Source organism: Lathamus discolor, chromosome 11 (genome assembly GCF_037157495.1).
Source record: "Lathamus discolor isolate bLatDis1 chromosome 11, bLatDis1.hap1, whole genome shotgun sequence".
NCBI classification, from domain to species: Eukaryota; Metazoa; Chordata; class Aves; order Psittaciformes; family Psittacidae; genus Lathamus; species Lathamus discolor.
The window spans coordinates 6,960,329-6,983,725 of record NC_088894.1 but is presented as its reverse complement, the minus strand read 5'-3'; the positions used below and the strand labels follow the sequence as shown (position 1 = coordinate 6,983,725).

At 43.2% G+C, this 23,397-nt stretch overlaps 2 protein-coding genes across 6 annotated transcripts in view; one reads left to right on the top strand and one right to left on the bottom strand.

Annotated features, from left to right (window-relative positions):
- RIPOR3 (RIPOR family member 3) overlaps positions 1-9,176 on the top strand; it is a 52,858-nt gene extending 43,682 nt beyond the window's left edge. For all 5 annotated transcript variants that reach the window (XM_065691302.1, XM_065691301.1, XM_065691304.1 and 2 more), the window contains 9 exons: positions 178-317; positions 1,048-1,180; positions 1,897-2,005; positions 3,184-3,345; positions 3,465-3,623; positions 4,667-4,869; positions 5,116-5,199; positions 6,141-6,231; positions 7,288-9,176. In XM_065691302.1, the coding sequence (XP_065547374.1) occupies positions 178-317; positions 1,048-1,180; positions 1,897-2,005; positions 3,184-3,345; positions 3,465-3,623; positions 4,667-4,869; positions 5,116-5,199; positions 6,141-6,231; positions 7,288-7,388 (1,182 nt within the window). In that variant the 3' untranslated portion in view covers positions 7,389-9,176. The remainder of the gene's footprint in view (positions 1-177; positions 318-1,047; positions 1,181-1,896; positions 2,006-3,183; positions 3,346-3,464; positions 3,624-4,666; positions 4,870-5,115; positions 5,200-6,140; positions 6,232-7,287) is intronic.
- Positions 9,028-23,397, bottom strand: part of PTPN1 (protein tyrosine phosphatase non-receptor type 1) — a 43,343-nt gene continuing 28,973 nt past the window's right edge. The window contains exons 3-9 of the mRNA XM_065691306.1: positions 21,570-21,670; positions 19,539-19,637; positions 16,847-16,984; positions 14,842-15,051; positions 13,989-14,150; positions 13,166-13,401; positions 9,028-12,463 (exon numbers count right to left, since the gene is read on the bottom strand). Of these exons, the coding sequence (XP_065547378.1) occupies positions 12,256-12,463; positions 13,166-13,401; positions 13,989-14,150; positions 14,842-15,051; positions 16,847-16,984; positions 19,539-19,637; positions 21,570-21,670 (1,154 nt within the window). The 3' untranslated portion in view covers positions 9,028-12,255. The remainder of the gene's footprint in view (positions 12,464-13,165; positions 13,402-13,988; positions 14,151-14,841; positions 15,052-16,846; positions 16,985-19,538; positions 19,638-21,569; positions 21,671-23,397) is intronic.

The following is a 23,397-nucleotide window of genomic DNA, read 5'->3' as shown; positions in this document are numbered from 1 at the left end:
TCAGAACACTATTTTTGGATAGTCTGGAGCAGGAGGTAACTTTCCTGGTGTGGTAGGAATGAAATCAGAAAAGCAAATTGATTTGTTATAAAGAGTGACTGGAAAAACTGCCAAGCACTCGTGCAGAATGGCTTGATAACTACAAATAACAGCATCTTCCCTCCCATTCCATCACAGCTAAAGCCACTGCATCACAAACACTCATCTATGGAAAGCTTAATGGTGGAGACAGTACTGGAAAGTTTTGACTTTTTAAATGCTGACTGCAGTGCTGATGAGCTCTCGTTGTTCGGAAGCGTACGGACAGCCAGTATCAGGTATGTGTCTGCAGCACTTCCTGATGGGGGGTAGGGAGGGCTGATCCCAGGAATGCCTCCTAATACGCTGTGCTTGCCTTGCACAGTTGAGTAACAACAAATATGGGAACATCCAGGGCAGAAATCAGTTGCTGTGAATACTCAAAGATTCAGAATAACCCACAGAGTGTGATGGAAGTGCCTAATGTGTAGGCCTGCTAGAAACAGACTGCAGCAAACAGGCTGATCGGGATGATACTAGCCAGTGCTGCCCTATCTATGAGTAACTTACAGAGCTCTTCTACGTGTTGCTTCATTTGAATTCAGTTGCGCACTGAAACTGAACGTTCCAGAGCTATGAGCCTGATCCTGGGAGACTTATTACATTCCCAATATCAACAGGTTGAGAGACACCACAGGATTTGTCTATGTGCTGCTTCTGCACCTCACCTGCTGCAAATGAGCAAGCAACTCAGTTCATGCTATTTGGAAGCATCTTTTACCAGTATTGGTTCTCCATGATGGGATTTTGTGGGATCAACTGATCCGGCATTACTGCACTGGAAAAAAATTATAAAGTCCTCATGTTTTTAAGAAGTGTTACAAATGCAATAAGAAAAGGCTGAGATCTGTTAAATGCCACAGAGTTTGTAGTTCTGCAACTTGCTTGCAGGCTGCTACTGAGACTGTGCATCTTTAGCTTATTTAGCTATGAGAGTCTTAACTCTCTTCTCTTTTCTTTCCTCAACAGCACGTACAATGACAACACACTGCAGTCCCTGAGCTGTGATACGAGAACAGAAACAAGAGATGTAACTACAGGTGATGACAACTTAGACACACTATTGGTAACTCATCTGAAGCTGTGCAAAGGCCTTCTGCAGGTAAGGAACAGCCTGTGGTTTTGATTCCAGTTACAAAAATGAATATGTAGCTGGTTCTGTTTATAAAAAGAGGCTCAAAGTAGAAACTGAGTCCAGAAATGCAGTGTGCTTGCTCAGAATGTGTCATACAAAACTGCTGCTTTATTTCAGCCTCTGGGTTTTGCTGAAGCTCTAGGTAATACCTTTGTGTCCCAAGCAGGCTGCTAATGCAGTAGGGCAGGTTTGAGTTGAATTGTGTACCGATAACAGGGGATCAATTTCTTAATGAATGAAAACTGCTACTTCTAGAATGAAACTGGCAGCATGTAGGCAAGAAAGAACTCCTGCCTCCCCTTGAGACCTCATTCCTCAATTAATTTCAGTTACAGTGCTCAAGCACATTATCGTCCTCAAAGTACTACCTCTGATGAGGATGGGCAGCAGAGGACAGTGTAACAATTAGTATTGATCTGCTGTGCAGTTGTCAATGGACAGGGTGGAGAAGGATCAAGTGCCAGCCAGCCTGTGCCAGCACACTCTGATTCACTCATCCTGTTCTGCTGAGCAGCGCTGCACTCAGGACTCATCCATGCTGTGATGGGCAAAGAGGCCTTTTGAGAGCAGCTGTGTGTTTTCTCATAGATTACAGGAGATTGATTCCAAGAACAAACCCTCATTCATCTTGTGCTCGATGCTGCCTTTGTTCCAGCTGCTAAGATAAGCATGTTGTGTTTCAGAAACTGAGCTCACCCAGTGTAGCCCAGGTTGTCCAGAAGAGCGTCCTGGAAGAAGTGTCGGAGCAGACACGGGTCCTGGGGGATGTCTTGGATCTGTCTGTTGAAGAAAGTGAGTAACTGCATTGTTCCAAGGCATGCCTGAGGTGTGAGAGGGGCAGGTGCTTCTCCAGCTCAAGCTTCTCCAGACATGTCAGGTTTCATCCTGAATTTCTTACGCATTCACATAATTAAACCAGCTCTTAAGCTTGGATTCTTAGGGAAAACAGGGCTCATTGTTTGCTTGGCTTTCCTCTGCAAGGAAGGAAAGGATTTCAGGAACTTTGTCTCAGACCTAGTAGCTGAACTGGTTTGTCTTAGAAACAGGGATGTTATGGATGACAGAGTTTGCAGTCAAAGAACAGTGTAACAGCCTTAATAAAATCCTCTTTCCTGTCTCTGCTTACTGCATAAAAGCAAACAGCCCAAATGTGCAAGGAAAGTTTGGTGTGCAGTTTTTCCCATCTCGGGCCTTCCCACTACTCAATCACTTCCATTGACTGCTGAAGGTGACAAAATGATAAAGGCCGAGTGGGAGACTGAAGACTTTTGGTCTCATCTTGGTAAATAGAGTGGCAGGAATACAGGTTTTAATTAGAAGCATTTGCTGACACATTTTATGCTGAAGGATGTGAGAATAAACTCTTCCCTGGAGCAAAGCTCTGAAAGGCCTGTGATACAGCACGATGAGGAGAGTGTAGGAGTCTTAAATGCAGAACACAAAGGTAAGAGTGGGAAAGGGTTTAAATAATAGCAAGGAGCCACAGGGTATTGCTTCAAGTGCTCTTCCGAAGTGCTTTGCTTCAAGTGCTCTTCTTCCTTTGAAGGAAAGCCTGCCTCAGCCTCTGCACTGAGGTTCAGAGTTCTGCCCTTGTGAAGGTACATAAGACAGGATCTCTAAAGTGCTTGGAAATGGCACAGCTCTGGTTGACAGAAATTAAAACAATTCAACTCAAAGTGCTTCTGAAACTTGACGTGGATAAAATGAATGAACACAAGGCAGAGGAGCTGCTACGTGTCTCGTTCAGGTCTTGTAATGACAGTTTAGGAGCTCAGCCTAAGCCTGGTGAAATCGGCGCTTGCAGATGTTAAAAGACTGGCAGCAAATCTCCAGCTTTGAACAAAGCCATCTACACAACACAAACACAAGTCAGTGCTGATACATCTCTACATATGCCATCTGTTGCCTCTTTTCTCATGTGAAATCCAAAATCTGCTAAAGCTCACTGTCTTTAAAATGGAATTTTTCAGTTATTCAGAAGACTAAGAAGAAGAAGCAGTACCTGAAGATCTGGAGTGACCTTGCAGAGCCCGGCAGCATCTTGTTTGCTTCAGCAGAAAGATTCCGTCATGCACTAAAATACACCCTGATGCTCAAAGTGAAGGAGAAATACCCCCGTCAGTTAGAAGCAGGTACTGAGCTGCCACTCAGGTTTCCTTTTGCTGCATGGCTAAACATTGTTTTTATGCACTTTAAAACTAAACTACAGCTCCAACTGTTCCAACTTTGTTCTTTCCCATGCTGCTTCCAGTGCTGCAGAGGTTGCTAGAGCAGATTGTCACCTGTGATGGGCTGCTCCCCTGCCTGCCCCTCCAGCCAGAACTGGTGACTTCATTCCAATTTTACAGCTACCTGGAGAAGCACCACATCACCAGCCTGGAGAAACACTTGGGAAAACTTGCTAAAGAAGGTAAGGGCAGTGCTTGGCTCCTTCCCTTGAACTGACAAGCCCAGCTGCTGCTCCCCAGGTTACTAATCAGGATCCACTTTCAGAGCAGAAAGCAGCCCAACCATTGCTTTGACAATTTGTTTCCATTTTAATTCCCTTTATGACCATGTAATTTTTAATTAGAACAGGAAAGACAAGCCTGGCTCCCATATGTAACAAGGTAAAAACAAAGCAGAGGTGGGAAGATGGATTTCTTAAGTGCCCTAAAAAGTGGGTCTGTAATAATCTGAAGTTCAAGCAGAAACAGCTGGCAGCAATCTAGGGCTGGCTTCAGGGACTTGAGCTCTGTGTGACTGTTGTTTGCTATTACCTATGTCTGGTTGCAGCTGCGGTTACACATGTAGCACGAGTCCAGCACATGACAGCACTTACTGCTTGGTCTGTGTCAGAAAAGAATTACTTTAAAAATAGTCCTGATATTGGCTGCATCTTCAGTCTTGTTTTGATGCAGATGACTCAACTGTGGCAGGCCTGAGGTCTGTGTGGTGCTGGCCAGTGAGGAAGTCCTGGGATATTCTTCAAACTGGAACTGCAAATCCAGTGCCTGAGCTCATCTTTCTTTTTAAGAGACAGAGGCTTTTCCCTTTGAGCAGTACAGCAAGATCTGCCAGGGATGGTTACAGCATTTTGCTTAATGGTGTTTTCCTTACTGTAAGGACTGGTCTGCTTGTCCTAATACCCAAAGGCGTAGGAGTAGGTGCAGTTCTTTAGCACCGCATGTTGTACTTGATGTACCCAGGGCTTCACTGCACTCCATGAACTAATAGTGTGAAATAATCTCTGCTCCATTCATCAGATGGTCTGGGCATAGGAGGAAATGAAACAATGACAGGGAGAGAAGACAGGATGGCCAAAGGGCCAGTTGTCCTGATTTGCTTCCTGCCACATTTGGCTTGTGTCTTACCCTTGTGAACAACTGCTGGGGGCAAAAGGACACAGAATTAGAGGGGTTTGTCTTGTGGTACTGCCTTCAGCTGTCAGTGACGCTGCCCTTTCTGTTGCAGTGATGCTGATCGAGGAGCTGCAGTGCCCTGGACGGCTGAAGACTCTTAAGAAGCTGAAAGGAAAGCGGCTGAACCGGCTCCAGCCGCTGCCGCAGACATTGCGGCTCCTGGGGCTTCTGCAGCTGGATGACAACCACCGCGTCAGCAAAGCGGCCACGGCCTGTCTGTGCCGTGCGGCGGCGAGCCGGAACTGCAGGGAAAAGGTAAAGGCTGAAACCTTCCTAGCTTGTCTGAATGGATGCTGAAATACGTGGATCTGGTGTCCTGGAACAGTGCTGCTGTCCGCTCTGACCTCCTAACCAGAACCTAAACTACATCAGTACTCAAGTGACTTGTCCATGTCCATTACTCGGTTTCAGCTTGGTAACGCCAACAGTGCTTAGGTCAGGTTGAATTACAGTGTGCAATGATGCTGTAGTTTATAAAACCTTTTTTTCTTTTCAATTCAGGCTCTCTTGTTTTACACCGATGCTTTAGCTGACTCCGACACAAGACTTCAGCAAGCTGCTTGTTTGGCTCTTAAAAACCTCAGAGTAAGTATATGGGCCAAACTGCCACATGCAGAAGTGTATCTAGCTTTAGTTTTTAAGCCAGTAGGGTTGCTTTTTCAGCTTCCTTGTCTTGGGGGTTAATGAATTTTTTGATTGCCAAAGTTACAACCTATTTATGCTGCTATTCAAAAGGCAGCAGCACAGGGAGCTGCAGGGATCTGGGAGTGTCTCAGTTTGATGTGAGAGGCACAGTACAGTGGTAGAGTGTTTTACTTTCTACAGCATTGTTGTTGGTGAAGGACAACAGCCACTGTCTGACTGGGGGACATCTTGCAGGCGAAAAACTGGCCCCAGCGAGCTGTACATTGAGCTGGGTCTAAAGCTTTAACTGTAGAAATTGAAAGTTAAATCAGTTAATCTCATTCAATACTAGCTGATTATAGCCAGGAAATAACAGTAACATTTGCATCGCTGCTGTGGGAAGCTGCCAGAACAGATGTAAAGCTTTCCAGCCGCCACAGTTTGGTAGTGAGTTTGCATACAAGGCATTACTGTGAGCACAGTTTCTACAAACAAGTCACAAGACAAGCCCAACAAATCACAGCATCAGCTAGGTTGGAAAAAACCTTTAAAATCAGAGTCTTATCCTCAAAGTCAGCTTTGCAAAGCAACTGCTGCCCTTGCACAACCAGCAGCTGCCCTTTCAGAGAAGGTCCTGACTGGTTTGTGCTGATTTAATGGTGCTGCAGCAGTGACCTGTACCTGGGAACTTTTGCACTTTTTCTGTGCCCTAAAACAGGAGAGGAGTATCATGCCTTCTTAAATTACTGAGCATGATCAGAACTGATGTGTTTGGGGGTGGTTGGGGAGGGAAGGAAGGTGATAGTAGAACTCGGATGCAAGAAGAGGTGGGAGTCAGTATTGGATGTGTTTAGCTTGCTTGCTGAAGAGCTACTCTTGCAAACTGTTCTGTTCTCACACAGGGTGTTGAGAGCATCGAGCAGGTTGCCCAGCTGTGCCAGTCTGAAGCTGAGGAAGTGAGGAATGCAGCCAGAGAAACAACACTGTCCTTTGGTAAGTCTGTAACATAGTGCAGAACCAGAACAGGCCTGAACACATCTGGGACAATGAAGCTTTTATCAGTAGCTACTTCATAAACACTGAGATAAACTTCGTACCATGTGTAATAACCACAGGCTCTGTTAAAGTCTGCAGAACAGGACCAAGGCCATCCATCACTGTAGGATAAAGTGCTTTAAGAGCCACTAGCTTTCCTTTTAAGAAGGTGGCAGGTAGTACCACTGGTGCTGCCTAACGGTAGTCCTGGCATCAGCAACATTCTCATAGATTTTGTAACAAGAACATTAGAACATGGCAGGTCACAATAAAGCCTCTTCCAGCTCTGAGCTTAGTGAGGATGACTGAAAGGTCTGTTGTTCTTTTCTTATATTTAAGAGACCTCTTTGGGTCTGGTAATCTTGTTTAGCCACCTACAAACTGACTGGTTACTTCTAATCTTGATATTCCTATTCTTCTGCGAATGGTTCCACTCTGAATACTGGAGGGGTAGAATGCAAACAGAATGGTTTTACACTGGACCATGGCCTGTTACTTCACCTGGACTCAGCAGACCTGCTGTGGAGTGGACCTTCAGTGATGAAACACAGGTGTTCCCTGTGTGCGGCCATTGGTACTTGTGCTTCTGCTGAGGGCAAAGAGCTGCCTAGGCTGACTCTGCAGAGCAGAGCTGCTGGGGAGGGTGTCCAGTTGATTCAGGAGATAGCAGTTTCCCTCTTCTGTTCTTCCCAAAGCCACTTCAGTTCACACTTAGTTCTGGGGATCTCCAGGCTTGCTTCTCGGAAACACTCAGCTTCACGTGCATTACACAAGTTTTCCAGCTGTGATGTTCCAAGTTGTTACTCATGTGGAAATGTTTACAGAAGGCCTGATTTTTCCATGGTGGCTTTGAGTAGTTTTTGGGAAACTATTCCCTTCGAAATGTGTTTGTCACTACTGAGAGTTCTTGTTCTGAACAAGGTCACAACAGCAGCATTTCCAGAGAATCCTGGTTTTTAGTGTTTCTGGCTGCTTTCTCGTCCTCACTGTGGGCTGTCTTCTCTTTCCCCACAGGTGACCAGGGCCGGCAAGCCTTTGAGAAGATGGACAGGATTTGCTGTGAACTCAGAGACACCGTACAGCAAGAGGCTGAAATCGAAATCACAGTATTTTAGCAGCAGAGACAAGGGTACCTGAGGAGCTGGTTGTGGTGTTCATCAAGGTCTGGTTTACTTATGCCCTGCTTAAGCACAGACCTATTCCCAAAGGGGCAGGTTGCTGGCTGCATTGAAGCAGGTGGGAATACTTCTTTACTGTCTCAGCACATGATGAAATACCAAGTGCTGGACAAATGAAAACTGGGATCTCTTAGAATATGGAACCAGGTTGAGTTAAACTCCCCATCTTACTGGAATCAGCTGCCCCTGCTCAAGAGCTATTTTTCTGTGAAGTCCTTTATTTATTCCTTACAAAGGAGAGAAATGCTCCCTTTCCAGCAGTCCATCTAGAAACCAGCAGACACCAGGTCCTTTACAGCAACTGCCCCATCCATTAACGACTATCCGGTGGTATTGCCTGGTGTTTCCTTCCCTTGTACAGTTCAGTTGCATAAGGAAAGCTTCAACAGCCAATTTCATCATCATTGCAGCTTAGGAAAGGAGACTAAGCAAGGACTGCCCCATGGATCCTCGGCAGTTACTGTACCTGGCTTGTGCAGGTCTGAGAGACATGGACAGCTCTGGAGAAGTTGGGTTGTTGATGTTGTTGTTGGTTTTAAAATGTATTCATTTAGCCATAGGTCAAAACTTCTCATAATTACACAGCGTTGGCAGGCTCCTTACTCAACGTTGGCTACCCTCCAGTGCGCTCACTATGAAAAGAAGCCTGGCTTCAGGTAAAATACTTGACAGGGTTTGGCTTTCTGTGTGTATATATTTTTATACCTAACTTTTTCTATTCAGTATTTATTTGTTGGATTTCATCCTGTTTTCTACAATTCTAATAAAACATTTGAGCCAAGGTCCTGTGAGTGCTCCATCGTGCTGGGCACAGGCAGACAGGGCAGTAACCCCCACATGGAAGGAGGACCTTGCCTCCAGTCAGGGTGTCACCCACCACCACTCCTGAGCTGCTGTTCTGCTGCTGGGCTTGAGTTTGGAGATGTGCAGCTTGCTCACGCAGCTGGAGGCTGTACTGAGGAGGGCTGGGTAGCAGGATGTGGTGCTTGGGTCATGCTGCACCATAGCAGAGTGAAACCTCACAGGCTCCTTACCTGTGCTGTGATGCTTGCTTTTAATGTACCGATTTTTCTAAAAGCAGGGAAAAGAAGTTCTGCTTCGGGAAGTTCTCCACTGCCCCAGGCCTGGCTCCCACACCTCTCCCTAGTTCTCATTCCAAGCGCCTCCTCTCCAGTTGTAGCTTTCCCTTAAAGATACAAACCAACAGATAAATAAGCCAACCACCCCAGCACCGTGAGCGCTGCAGGTTAGGGACATACAGGCCCACCACCCTGCAGCGGCCAGTTCCGGCACAACGGGAACTCTTTGAAAGCCCTGTCCTTGAGTGTTACTACACTTGTGTTATCACAGATTGAAATCACATTGATTAAAGTAGTTAAAATGTAACTCTTTAAGGTGAAAGACTAGAGCAGGGAGACAGATACCCTATGCCTCTCCCTGACACAGCCCTTGCTTCACCTGCCTCTCTCTCGCTGGAGCTCTGACCTACGTGTAAGTTCTTCCAGTACCATTTAAATCCCGTTCCTTGCCAGCCCTCACCCCAGGCCGAGGGGAAGCAACACCACTCGCACGGACCTTCTTTAAAAAAAGAGTTTTATTGTTACAACTAAAATGAGAACTGAAAACTCGTATGGGAAATCATTGAAAAACTGTACAGGTTACGCAGAGACCTGCAACCGTTGTACCAAAACACGCAGCTTTTTTGGGGTTTTCTTTTTTTTTTTTTACAAAAGTTTATTCTATGGCAATCTGTAAAAAAGAAAGACCTGATGAGTAAATATTTGCTTAAGGCATATAGCAGAGCAGCTCACTAACTTTCTAACAAGTTTAACATGGATGTTTGTCCATTTTCCAAGAACAGGTTAACCAATACACCCACTTTGAAACGCTACTGTATATACACACCCAAACTACTACATACATATACAGGACATCAAAACGAAAATGCATACAGTTCAGTATGATAAACCTTACCCACAGCTCACCAGGCTGGGGGGACATTCTACGGCCTATCCCAGGACAGGGGATGTTTGGAACACAGGGGGAAATGGCAAAAGCCAGGAAGAGGGGTGGTCAGAACTCTTTATCAGCTGCAGTTTTCTCTTGTGAGAGTAATTTCCATGTGAATGGTTCTGCACCCAAAGGAAGGATGCTCCGGTTTCCCGTCAGGCCTAACATTTCATATTCCCTCCTGGGACCAGGACAGTTCTTTCAGTGACACTTCTTCCTTTTCAGGTGGGCCGCTGCTGCAGGAGCTGCATCTCTGCAGGTCACAGCAGGCTGCCAGTGGGCTCTGGCACAAGAGGTTTCCCTCTCCTCCTCTTCCAGTGGCAGCACAGCCAGTGAGCCCCTGAACTCACTGTGCTATTGCCTGCCCCCAGTGCCCTGGGTGAGGTGTGGGTAGGGCTTACTAAACTCTCTGGAATGTCTGTACTATACTTACTCAGCTGAAATGAACCATGCCGAACAACCGGGTTACACTGAGTACGCAGGAATTCAATAGGAAGTCATGCCAAGGATTGGGCTAGTACATGTTATCCGATAAACACCAAACCAGTCTAGCGCTGAACGAAGGGACTTTCAGCAACACCCTTGGAACCACAACCACTTAAGGATCAGGTCATGCAAATATAATTTTTGGGCACATCAGGAAGCAGAAATATAAGTTCTTTCACCTTTCAAGCACGTGGTATTTAATCAGGACACTAGAAGACTTTACATGCATTTTAATACAAATGGGGTACAAATGTTGCCTTAGAACAATATTCTACCAGATGATGGGAGAGAATAGTGGGGACAAAGCAATCACATAATGTATCTTAAATACACAGATGAGCCATTATATATTACCATTTTTCTATACTCATTTTTCATGTTTCCAATAATATAACTAAATATTGACTGATTACAACATTCCTCCTTTCAAGTACTGGTCTGACCAACAGTCTCACAGGTAAAGTATTGACTCCCAGTACTACCTGAGGATTTATTATTGTACTTTTGAAAAGCCCTTGATGCAAGCTTAACAAAACACAAAATAGAAATAACTCCCACCCCCAATCCCCCCCCATTCACCAACTTATTCACTGAAGGAAGAGCTACACCCAGACAGCTTTGCACAAATAAATATGGAGTGGAGAGACTTACATAAGGTACTCCATAGCGATGCTCGCACTGAGAATGGTGGTTAAGTGCTATCACTCTAGAAAGACTTTAAGAACTGATTAGTAACACTGGTGTAAATCAGCTGTCATGGTTTCAGTCACTACAGCCGCCGGTAGTGAGTTTACTCCTCTCCTCTGCGCCATGACGTGAGCAAAGACACCTTTGCTATTATTCTATTGATAATTTGGTAATACACGAGGAACAGCACTGACTAAGAGTTAGTGCAATGCCGACTTCCAGTCACAGTTCTACCAATGCACCCAAATCCTTATTTACAAGCACTCTACATGATTCGAGGCCCGGGCGCGGCGCAGGGGCAGCATCCCCATCCCCTGCTGCAGAGGTGCAGGGCTGCCCCTCGCACCATCTGCCCCGTGATGCTGAAGAGCGAATCTTCAACCGAACTAAAGCCAGTACATTAAATCTTTGCTTTGAACAAAGCAGCACACGAACGCTTGCATCATGAGCCAACTGATACGTCCACAGACCAACATGGCTTCTGTTGAGCTTTTTATATCTTAAGGAAGCTGCCACAGCATTAATTGTTCTGGATTTACGCACTGCTTTCCTGCTCATCACCTGCGGTGGCTCCGAGCACGTCACCTCCCCAGCCCTCGCAGGAAGCTATTCCTTACGGAGCAGAGTGAAACTGCATTTTACATTCCAAATGATGAGGTTTAAGCACTGGTCCGTCTGAATGCCAGCTGCACAATGCTGGTGGACACGTTTTGGTTGAATTTCCCTTCCTGTTTCTCTCCCTCCCCTCAACCTCTCCTGACCCAGAATGTAAAAGTAAAACCAGCTTTACAGAGGATGGTGCAATGTAAATAGGCGCATGTGCAAGTAGAGTGCAACAAAAGTCAATGAGGGGATACAGTTATTAAAGGAAAAGAAGGAAAAAACAAAAGAGCTTGACATGTTGGGATACCCTGAGCAAATGCAGAAGCCTGTTTCTATAAACACATGAAAAACAATAAGCTCTTTAAGAACAGTTATGCCAGGATTAAATATATCAATACCACAGGCACTGCCCACAACTCAGTCTGCAATGATGAAGCAAGTTAAAAACCCCCTAAACCAAAAACCCCAACCACAACCCCAGTGCCCTCCCCTTCCAAAAAGGTACATTCTTCAGGTATGTGGGGTTCTTTTTCTGTTTTTGGGAACTCGTCAATATAGGTCACGTATTTGGTTACAACACTTGGAGAGTACAAGCAAGTTTCACTTGTGCCTAGTTTTTCTGAAACAAAAGAAAAAGAACAAGAACTGGCTTTTTAAAAAAGGCTAAAAACAACAATGTGTTGTAGTTCTACTATTGAGTCTAAAAAAAAAAGAAAGAAATAGAGGAAAAAAAGAAAGAAAAGGAAAACAGACTATTTGGCATTTTCTCTGCTTACTCCTGAATATTTTAAGGCCCTGAGATTAGAATATTATGTTCTTGGGACCACAGGGCTAGATAAAACCCTAGTGCATCAATTCTCTCTTTAAGCCCTAACCAAAGTTCCGGCCTTTCAAGCTAAGATCTACCTCCACTGAGACGAGGCTCAGGCGCCTCCATTCGCTTTCCTTCAGAGGAGCTGATTACAAACCCATGGAATCGGTGGTGTTTCCTGCAGGGTCGCTCTTGCTGGCACGTCCATCAATGAAAACACACCCTGTAACACAGGTAAGCTCCCGCCGTCAGGAAGGTGAACATGCATATATTCACTAGAAATGGCTTCCAGGTTGTCATCATGTTCTCATCATCCTCTTCTGAGCTCTCCGACTTCTTCGACTCTTCTTTGTGGGGTGAGAGACGCAGGTTTTCACCAACAGTTCTCCTCCGAATTTCAGTGTCTTGACTAGTGCTTAAGGACAAAGACAGAAGCATTCAGTACTGGAGGGAAATAACCACTCAGCGCTGAACCCTCCGTTCATTTGGTTGCTCTGAATACAACTAGCTACCATGCCGGGTGCCGGCAACACCAGGGCGTGCGGACACCATCCCCTTCCCCAGCACTCCGGTAACCCAGGAGTGACACCTAGCGGTTACGCAGGCAGGAGCCCCGGCTTCGCTGCTGTCCGGTACGCAGCAAGTCCTTACAGTTGGGGTTACAGTGACAGGCAGAAAGCCTCTGTTCGCGAGCCCACTCTACTCCTTTCATCAAAAGTAGCTTTGCCTGCAATTCCTTTCACGTTTCTGACTGTGGCTAAAGCCAGGCAGCTACATGACTAATACTGCCTGCGAGCACTGAAAGAGCTCCTCTGTAAATTACCATATACTGCACGTAAATCAAGACTGAGCCACCTCATTATGCTGTCACTTCTCCTTTACTAGCAGGATCCTGTAAGAGGCCCTGGCTTACGTGTGGAGTTAAATGAACAAGAGCATAGGAGCTTTACTGAAAAGAGTGTGGGTTGGAACTATTACACTAGCTTGATCAAGGTCTGTTCAAGCCCTTCTGTATGAAAAGCTATTTATGAGCAAACATCCTACAACCCCTCAATTCCATAAGCCAACTGGACACTCCTCCTGGGACAGTTAAAAGTGGTGAAACTAAACGCGTTACCTGTCTGTGATCAGTGGCACAGATGAATGAGCTCTGCCATCTGGAACCGTCTCTTCCACAGTGCTGACCAAACACCTTATCTCTTCCTCTACTACTTGATGTTTAGGAAGGAATTCTGTGTGTTCATGCATCCTTCCATTGTGCATTTCGGATGTTCGCTTTGGTGGTCTGGGAGGTGGTGGGGTATGCTCAGGAGGTGGGTCCAGGTCTTCATTGGAGAGCTCTTTCCACTGTTCCTTCAGGGAAGAAAAAGCCCTATTAAGCTCTTCTCCATTTCTTTATGTAAGCTACTCTAACTTTTACCATGGCAGGGTCTTTATACTCTACCTGTTCATTTGCATTGAAAAAAAGGAAATTATAGAGCTACAAGCACTCCAAACCTCAGCTACATCCAGCAGACAACAGCTATAAATGCACAAATGATCACCTACTTCCGTAACATTCAAATAGTGCAAACCAGAGTCTGTGCTGCTGGAGTTCTGCTTGCAATAGAACAAGCTTAGCAGATTTAAACATGGTACTGCAACTTCTGGCATATTAGAAAGTTTTTATGATCTCAAGTGAAACACATGGCCAGTGAAGCCAGTCTACACACCAATTATGGTGTTGTAAAGTACACAGGGCCACCTCTTGTATCATGGGTACTTTTGTGAAGGTTCTTACCTACCACACTGTAGATCGTGACAGACTGTAAAGCACTGTATTTAAGAACCCATAAAAACTACTGAAGCTAAAGCAAGCATGAAATGTAAAGGTTTCTCTATTCTGCTCATCCCACGTATCCACTCGAGTTAAACCAGGCTGTGCAGTCAATAGGACTCACTTGCACTGAAGCATCTCCCATAATGAATTTTGCCCCTTCAATAACAGCTAGGTAGGAGAAGCGGAGCTGGTCTGCTGTCTGTATGAGCCCCATGCGGTACTTCCTCATCTCCAGGAGGACCTGTTTAATGTCCACAGAAGAAGGATCTTTCCGCTTGTCCATCTGAAGATAAAGATTTGAAACAAGCTTTATGCTCTGTTGAGATGCTCAATGACTCATTTTGCAGGAGGACCTTCATATTACCCTTCATATTCTCGAGTTAATAAACTCATGCAAAACTGGTAGCAGCAGCTATGTATTGGGTCTCTAAAAAGACAGCCACTTGGCCTCAAAATGTTGTGTATTTCCCCCTTTTGGCCTTTTTTGCCTTGAAAATATAATTAGGAGAAAAAAACCCCACCCAGGACATTTTAACCTAGGCCTGACTTCTTTGTATGCCTGCTCTCACACAGGGACAGAATAAAGCCAAAGGAACTGCACTTTTATCCTGAAGTCAGGACAACTTCCTCCTGCCTAAGGCAAAGTTGACTGTAAAAGGAAACACATTAGATTTATTTTACATTGTTCCAGGATAGTCCACGCTGTTACTTAGCAGACATCAGTGATTTAAGCCAGGAGGGCAAAGCCTATCTTTGTGAATCACACTAAAACTAGAGACTATTTTTTCCCCACACTCAATATGGCCGGTCAGGAACAAAATCTGCCTTGGAATACACTTCCAAACCAGAATATGAACAAGGTAATGGGAAATAGCATGCAAAATACTTCACAGAACATACCACAGCTCTTTGTAAACCCACAACAAACTGTAACTCTACAGACATAGCACCTATCTGGAATAAGTAGCTCTTACCAGTAGAAGACATGTATCAACCAAACAGAAAGTTCCGGATCTCCCAATTCCGGCGCTGCAGTGCACCACAACGGGCCCATGCTCCGGGTTAAGGGAGCCAGACTCCCGCACTTTGAACAGGAAATTGAGGAATGAAGCAGGTGACTCCGGGACGCCAAAGTCAGGCCACGTAGTATAATGAAAGTGCAGAATCTCTCTGGTTTCCTGTGTCTGTAAAAACAGTATTTAGGAAGTCTTTTAGCTTGGATACACGAGTCACGAGTATTCAAAGCACAGGTACCTGTAACAAGTTCTAAGCGGCAAATACAATTCCCCATGGATTTCCCTAGGAAACAGTCACTTCCATATTTAGATATTCTGCTTCAACCATTTTTGCCTTTAAATCAGCTTCAAAGTTTGTTCCTTTGGAAAAATTTTTGCTACTTCCTTTGAAAATAACTCTGCCTTCCATGGAATGGAAGCATGTGCCTGCTCAGCTTTGTGCGCTACTCAGACTTCACGGCTGTCACTACATCTTTAGAACAGCTGGCTTAAATTCAACTGACAAAGTTCCACCAGTCTGAGGGAGCTTTTATAGCTGGCGCAGCTCAGGAACTAATGACAAAGAATTACCTCTGTGAAGGTCTCCATTCTGAGCAAAGGAAATTGGGTAAGTACACTTACTAATTTCTACCACGGCTCAGTTTATTCAGTAGAGTTCAGTATCACCACAAGACAGCTGGCACTGCCTTCCAGTTTCTAATGACAGGCCATCATTTGAAGATTTCTCAAAACGAAGTACCTCAAGTTATAAAAGCCCTTTACACTTTCTGCAGACAAAGCCCTCCTGTTATCACAGCTGTTTCTTTACAGGTTTGTTCCCAACTTGAATACTTTTTCAAAGACTACTAACCTACTGCTGCTCACATCCTCCTGAAGTACTGAGCTACAGCCCTCAAACATGTCTATGGCAGACACCATAGTTAACATGCCACAAACTACATCAACTAAATCCTTACTGAGGCATAATTTGATCAAATTCGTATCTGCTGTCACACTTCCTGGCAAAATGAAGCATGCGAGATGCTAACAGATGAGCAACAGAATAATTGTGCCTCCCAGCAGTGAGCAGCACACAACAGAATGCAGGCTAGCATATCCCGACATATACACCTAGCCCAGCATCAAGGACCTAAGACATTATCTTCAGTGACCTGCATTCAGGGGAAGTTAATGGTGTTCTTCCTTAGCCAGTCTCCCCAAGGAGCTTCAGATTAGCTTTCACTGCTCTAATACATGGCAGTGTTGAAGAGAAGAGGAAGAGTGGGAAACAGCATGTATGCTTTCATTTTGGTGTTGCACAAAAGAAGAAAGACATGAAAGGAAGAAAAAAAAGACTAAAGAGGAACAAAAAGATGACAATGAAAGATGAAAAAAGAAGGAAAAAGAGGAAGAAAAAAAGAAAAGGAAAAAAGGAAAGAAAAGAAAGAGTATTTCTCTTAAAGACAGAGATTGGTCTGATTCTTGTACTGAGCTCCACACAGCTTATTGCAGGACCAGGACTAAAACAGCTCCTGCTTTCTGATGAAGACCATCAATGCAAAACTTGAAGATTAAAGCCAAAAAACCCCTAAAACTAAACCTTAGAAGCAGACGCATGCAAACATGTACCTTAACAGGAGAAGCAATTATTTCAGCTATAACACAACAGCACTAGAACATCTGCTGAGTGATTTTATAAAGGGTTCTCTGAAAGGTAGTGACAAACTGACCTTCACACTCGGTGCACGGCTGAGACACGAAAATGACTGTAGTTTCCCCAGATACGTTTCATAACTATTCAGGAGTTTTTCATTTCCACAACACACAAACCAGAGGCTGAAGAACAACCCCATGCAGAATCACCAGCTCCAGACCAAAATCTGTTATAATTCACGACCATCTTTTTCAAGGCCTTGTTGATGAGGAGGCGAATCTCACCTCAGAGGGACTGAAGAACCTGACTGGTGCTGGTTTCTGTACTTACTGTAAGGTTTTCCAATTCTAGCTGTCGCACCGTGTAATAGGATTTTATATCTTCAGATATCAATGTTAGTTTCAAGTCTGTATCTTCAAAAAACATTTCTTTCTCCTCCTTCTGTGGCCAGTACTGTGCACACTTAACCTAAAAACAAATAGGAGATACTTATATATCATTTATGTTTGTGTAAAAGGCAAGGAATAAACATCCTTAAATATAACATTTTCTTATGAGGTAATTTCTTCATCTGCCTTTATGATATGGAGGACCAGTTCTAGCATGAAGAACAACAGTCTTCCTTTGTACTGCAGAACCACATCTCCACTGAACCTGTTGTATGAGTCAAATGATTTTGGCCCTGACTGAATCAAGGATGGAGGACAGGTCTGTTTAGGTAGAGCCCTCTTTCTTCTACACATAAGCTCAAAGAGTGTGACTTATGGAATCTAATCAAAATCGCCAACGCCATTATCTGTTTTAGCTTGTGTCAGAACAAACAAAACCACAAATCTAATAACTGTCTAGGTATAAAAGCTCTCTCAACACTCTGCCAGCATCTGAGTTTTAGTCTACTCTGCATTTTATTTATTACCCTCATGTCAAACATTTTAATTTCAAAAGAAGAGATAGATGCTAACAAGAGCAGAACATACTGTGAAAAGCATTATGTATTCCACGAAGAAGCTACATATAGAGAATGACAACACCGCTAATTTGCAAGTGTAACATCAGATGAGATTTTGGGTTACTCCATTCACTTACCACAGAAATAAAAATAGCAATGAGATCATTTGGATTTTGCATGGCACAGTTTAGAAGTAAAGAGCCAAACAAAAACCCTGCATTCAGCAAACGTTCCCATTACGTACTTCTGACTGAATTTCAATTTTCTCAGTAAAGTATCACAGAGAGCTGACTTTTGCAAAGCCTGCTACGTGCTAGGAGCTGAAATAAGGCAACCAAATAGCGAACTAGCACACTTTGCAGTGAAAAACTGAAACTAAGAACTAAAGAAACTCATCACCAACATGAATAGGAAGCCTGCAGCCAAGTTTCTGACAGTTAAATCTAAGCATATCGTGACTGGGTGAAGTGGCCAGCTTCTTCTGCCACTAAGTACCTCTGAAATGGGATTATGACCACCACCTAACCATGCAACAGAATGGATTGCTGGACATGGCTAATGTCTCCTTTATTAAAGGGCAAATAACACGGGTTTAAAGCTGACATGGAGGAACACTGAAAAAACCATTCTCAAGACTAAGATGATTTCTGACAGTATTGTAATAAGTAAGAAAACTCTTCAGTAATTTATTCATGGACTAACACCAGCTCTGTTCCGACTATTTCTAGTTCTTACTCCAAATCCATTCTCTAGTTTCTCACGGTGTAGAATGCATTATAAGTCTCTGCACTTTTTCTCTTATTGATGTTAAAGAGACAGCCACTGGCTTTGTGTCTCATTTCTCCACCAAATGTGTCTGCAAACAATATTTTGTTGTGCTCCACTGTGTAGGTCCCCCACTGCTGCTTGCTGAGAAGTGTAAGCAGCCTGCCCTGAGGGATCTCAGTAATTCATTTTGTTCAGAACTACTGGCAGTGCAGAGAATGAGAGGGAATGGTTGGAAAGGAAGAAACTATTGAAAATATGGTTACTGCAACTCTTTTGAAGATTAAATTTCACTTGCACTACAAAAAAAAGCAAAACTCTAAAAATTCAAGGCTGCAGTTTATTAGAACACTACTCACTGCACAAGAATTTTCCCGATTATTGGGAATTCTTTCCCAATTACGCTGAAGCATGTACCACCCAGTTATCACTGATGAATGCCCAACAAACCCGCTACCCCTCCTCCAAAGTGTCTTTATGCTGACTACACTGTAACATTCAACTTTAAATCGTGCATTTCTATCAGTCTTTAAAATTGCTTTTGTCTGAAGTCAGCACAGCTGCCAAGTCCACTTTAAGGATGGCAGATGTGGAATTAGCATAGAGGCAGAACTCTGACCCAAGGATGAAAACCATGCCTGGTGGTTCCTGTCTTCACCATGAGACAGGGCGAGGCATTTCCTCTCAAGACAGCATCTACTCAATGTGCCAGAGGAAGCAAACCCTTTTTTCTATCTGAAGGGAAATTACTTCAAAATTAACCTCAACTGTTTGTTCATCTCTTGTTTCCCTTCACCTTCTGCCCGTCTTGTCCAATGTAAACTTCCTAAAAGGTCTGGACAGACCTTAGACCACCACACTTGTCACAGTGAGTAAAGCATAGGCTTAACAGCTGGTTCCACATCACCCAGGACATCACTGGTTAAAGCAGATACCAGGTGAAGTGTAAAACCATTTCATAATGCTTGTGAATGAACACTTGCTGCAAATGGCCTTTGACAGGTACAATCTGTGTACACTGGAAAAAACTACATTCAGATACCTAGGGTAGCAATAGAGAACAAATTCAGGAGAAATTAGGACCTACAATTACAAACCAAGTAATTTTCTGACTGCACTAAGATTGGTTCACTGGATATTCAATTCTAGACATAATTTCTTAGATGATATAACTTATGGTCATTTCCTTTCTACCCCACCCCATTCTTTGGGTTGGTTTTTATTGTTGTTTTGATTGCTTGGTTTTGGGTTTTTTTTAATAAAGAAGAACCATGCACTGAACACATAGCTAGAATTAAAAGTACTTACAGATCCCTTTTCCATCACTCTGTTCAACATGACAACACCACGGCTTTTCTGTTCCCAAACCATCTCCCAAAAGTGACCACAAGTATTTGGCAAAGGTCCCTGCAGAGACAGAATCCCCAGAAATAAGCATTATTTTCTGTTAATGTCAGTGCAACGTTCCCCACTAGAAGTTACTGCACTAGGCAATAAATTTCGACAAGTAACAAGCAACTTCTCATTTCGAACTGTAAAAAAATGCAGTGATACAGCTTTAAGTTCCATTTTCCCACTATGAGTTTACCCATGAAAGCACAGTTAAGCTTCCCCCCCCCCATATAAAACAGGAAGAGAGAAGTAGTCTCACTTGCGAGAACAGAACTGGGAGTGAAAAATTCTGAGAATCTTCTTAGGAAAGGTGCACAAAGCAATGGGGAAATAGAACCTCACTGACTAAGAGCAGAATTAACACCTATGTTAGGCTATTCTTCTATTCATCATTGTTATTCGTAATACTTGACAATTACTTGACTGAATGGGCATTCAAAAGACTGAAACAATGCCAGATCAGTAACAAATTATATGGTTTTCCAAAATCTTCATTGATCTGCTTTGGGACTGAAGCAAAGCCAACTCCTTTTAAAGACTACTATCTACTCACAAAGTAGACGCTGTTGTAACTGTGTGTTTGTGCTATGTTCCTTTGGTATTTCCTACTCCAAAACCATTGCTCTGAATTTTGGCCAACACAAGCCAGCATAGTATCATTGTGGTTCTCATATGTGCTATCCATCACTTTGCTTAAGCAGAACTGCAGGCCAGGGTCCTCAGGAAGAATGACTGGATTTAAATAAAGCCACTCAAATCCATTAAATTCTAGATCAGAAACTAGTAACAGCTTAGCTTCACATTTGACTATTCCACATACCAGTTCAACCCTATGATCAACCTCCCTTTTCCTGAGTAAGTGGAGTAAGAGCTGTGTGCACAGAATCATTTTCATAGCAAACACTTCTTCCTTAGAAGATTTATCTTTATTCTCTAGAAACAGGAAGGAAGAGCTGCTGCTTGAAAATATGAATGCCAGCCCACCTTCATCTAAAGCATGGAAGGGGAGGTAAAAAACAAGGCAAGATTAAAGACCAGGACAGTCTCCAGCAAACTGAACATTTAGGACAAACAAGAGTTTTGGCACAGTTGCTAGCTCTCAGAAGAAGATGACAGGCTACCCGTGTATTTTTAAACGTTATATAAATAGGTGTGGAATTCACAGATTCAGTGAAAACCAGCCGCTTCCACCCCCCCAAATTCCCATCACTGAAGTCAGTATTAATAGCTTTCCTCTCTCACATTAAAGGTACAAGCATCACACTGCCCAACTTAAGCCTTTTGGAAGTCGTGGTATCAGTCGGTACGTTATTTGGAAATGCTACAATACCACCACTTTCAGAAGGATGTTTAACAAGAAACACGTGATAGAGCAATTCTGCTCGTTTGGAACAGAAGATCCCCTAATATATTTTAGTTAACGTCTGCCCCACTCAAATACCTGTTAAAGTATGTTATCTCATACAGGTTTTGATCATCTTTACATTCATAAATACAGTTCTGCAAATGTGAAGCCCTCCCTCGAGGTTCACCTCTGTTCAGAGAATTTATCAGGCCACTGAAGACCAGTGGTATGAAACCACTGTGCTGGTGTTCCATGTAGAAGCATGATTCATCTCAATCACATCTAAATGCTGCTTGTCATAAGCCAACAAGCACATTTGTAGAAGTATGTTAATTTGTAGCCTTGATGAGTATAAAGTCAAAAAATACGGAAAGTGGCTAAAACACTCCACAAAAAGTCAGTCTGAGCTAACAGGAAGCAAGAAGGAATCTGTAGCACTTCTATAAATCTGTTCTATGTGCACGCTTGCATATGCACACAGATGTCAATAAGCACTTAAGTAGCCTTACAATAAAGAAAACAAACACAATAAGGCTAAAGAAAACCCATGAAAACCAACTCCAATCACCATGAGATTTTTATTGTCCACTGCCAGCAATTACCTGGGTAAGGATGTAGCTCCTTTGGGCCTCTTCCATTTTTATCAAACTAGCATTGATATAGTCATTGTCACCTTGGTTTAGCTTAATTCGACTGTGATCAACTGCAGCATAATTAGAAAACACTGGTTAATATCTATGCAACACAGCACAAACCATGCACAACCTCATCAGATGTTAGGATCAAAAAAGCCTAAAGAGTTTAATGACAGATAGCACAGAAGTATTTGCTGGTGCTTGTAACTCTGGAAATACAATACAGGTCCCTCAAGAACAGTACTACAACAGGGCAGTAACAAACAGATGTTGCACTTCATCTTCCAAGAATACATTGCAAGAATGGAAATATTTGAAGTAATCTCACGGGTAATTTGCAAACCAGATCACGCTGACCTATTTGTACAGTTATCAAGTTACTGTTTTTAAATAAATCTCATTACACAACTGCTTATCTTTTGCAGCTTAAACATTCAAACCCATCTCGTTCAAGGTTGTTAAAGGTTTGCCTGAACACATATTGAACAAACAGAACACAGACTTCTTACTCTTCTTACAGACACTCAGCTACTGTTCCCCAACCCAACCACACCTTCATGCAGAATGAACAAAACTCAAGAATCCCAGAAGTGTAATTTCATTGCTCTCTTGTTAGTCTCAGCTTGCTCCACTTGGAAGTAAAATAAACCAAAACACCAACACACACACACAAGTTCCCACATTTTGCAAGAAAGCCAAGCAGGCTGGAAACAGTATTATCTAAAGGCAAAGAGCAACTATTTGTTACTCACAACCCCAAATATTAGAACTGCTTAGTAAAGCAAACCATGTGCAACATTACTATTCCCAGTCAACTGCTCCAAGACTTCAGGAACTTTTAACTATTAAGAGGAAGTTTTCTGATATACAATAATACTCTTATCATTGAACAGCAGACATCTGCCAAGTGGTAGAGCCTATAGAAACTCTATATTTAAATCAGGTGGCAGTGTTGCACCCTTGAAGAGGGAAAGAAGAGCCAGAACAGGCACTGTCACACAGCACAAAGGCGGCAGTTTATTGAGCCAGCTGTGAAATTTCTTTAGTGTCTAATACATTAAGTATTATCTGCTGACCATTAAACTACTGTCCTGCACTTCGTTGCACTCTGCATGTTTTGGTTGTTGCAGCCTCTCTTGTACCCCGGAAGTTCAGACTTCCCTGTGCCTGGCATGCTCTATGTTACTGCCTTTGTACGTGGGATCATAAAAAAAGAGGACATGCTGCAACACCACACTGTGCCTTGTACAGAGGAAACACGCTCAAGGATGTACTTGGCACCAGAATATGTAACAAAAATTATTTCAGAAACACAAGTCTCACTAGTAGTACCACCTTTGCTAATGGCCCCTCTGTTCTAATTAGCTTAGACTTCTTTCTAGAAGTCATGTCTTTTATGCAAGACTGTTTCCCCTCTCCCAACAGAAGCAGTTATGCTTCTATTGACTAGAAGATGCTCTATAAGAATCTACAGATTCTTATATATATTCTAACACAGAGATTCTTCTATATATTCTAATATATATACTTATAGCATCTATAAGAATCTGTAGATTCTTATACTGACTAGAAGGATGCTCCAGTAAGTACACTGACACAGAAAGGATACTTGCCGTCTTATTAATGCTACTTCAGTCACTATTCTTCCCTAGCACAAGAATTCAAAGGTAAAGTAAGTTCCTTTATTCAGATTTGTGCCCACTAATACAGAACCTACTGCATGCTATTCTAGTACAATCCTATATTATAGGATCTATATGTATATGTATCTATAATATAGAGGCATCCTGTGACA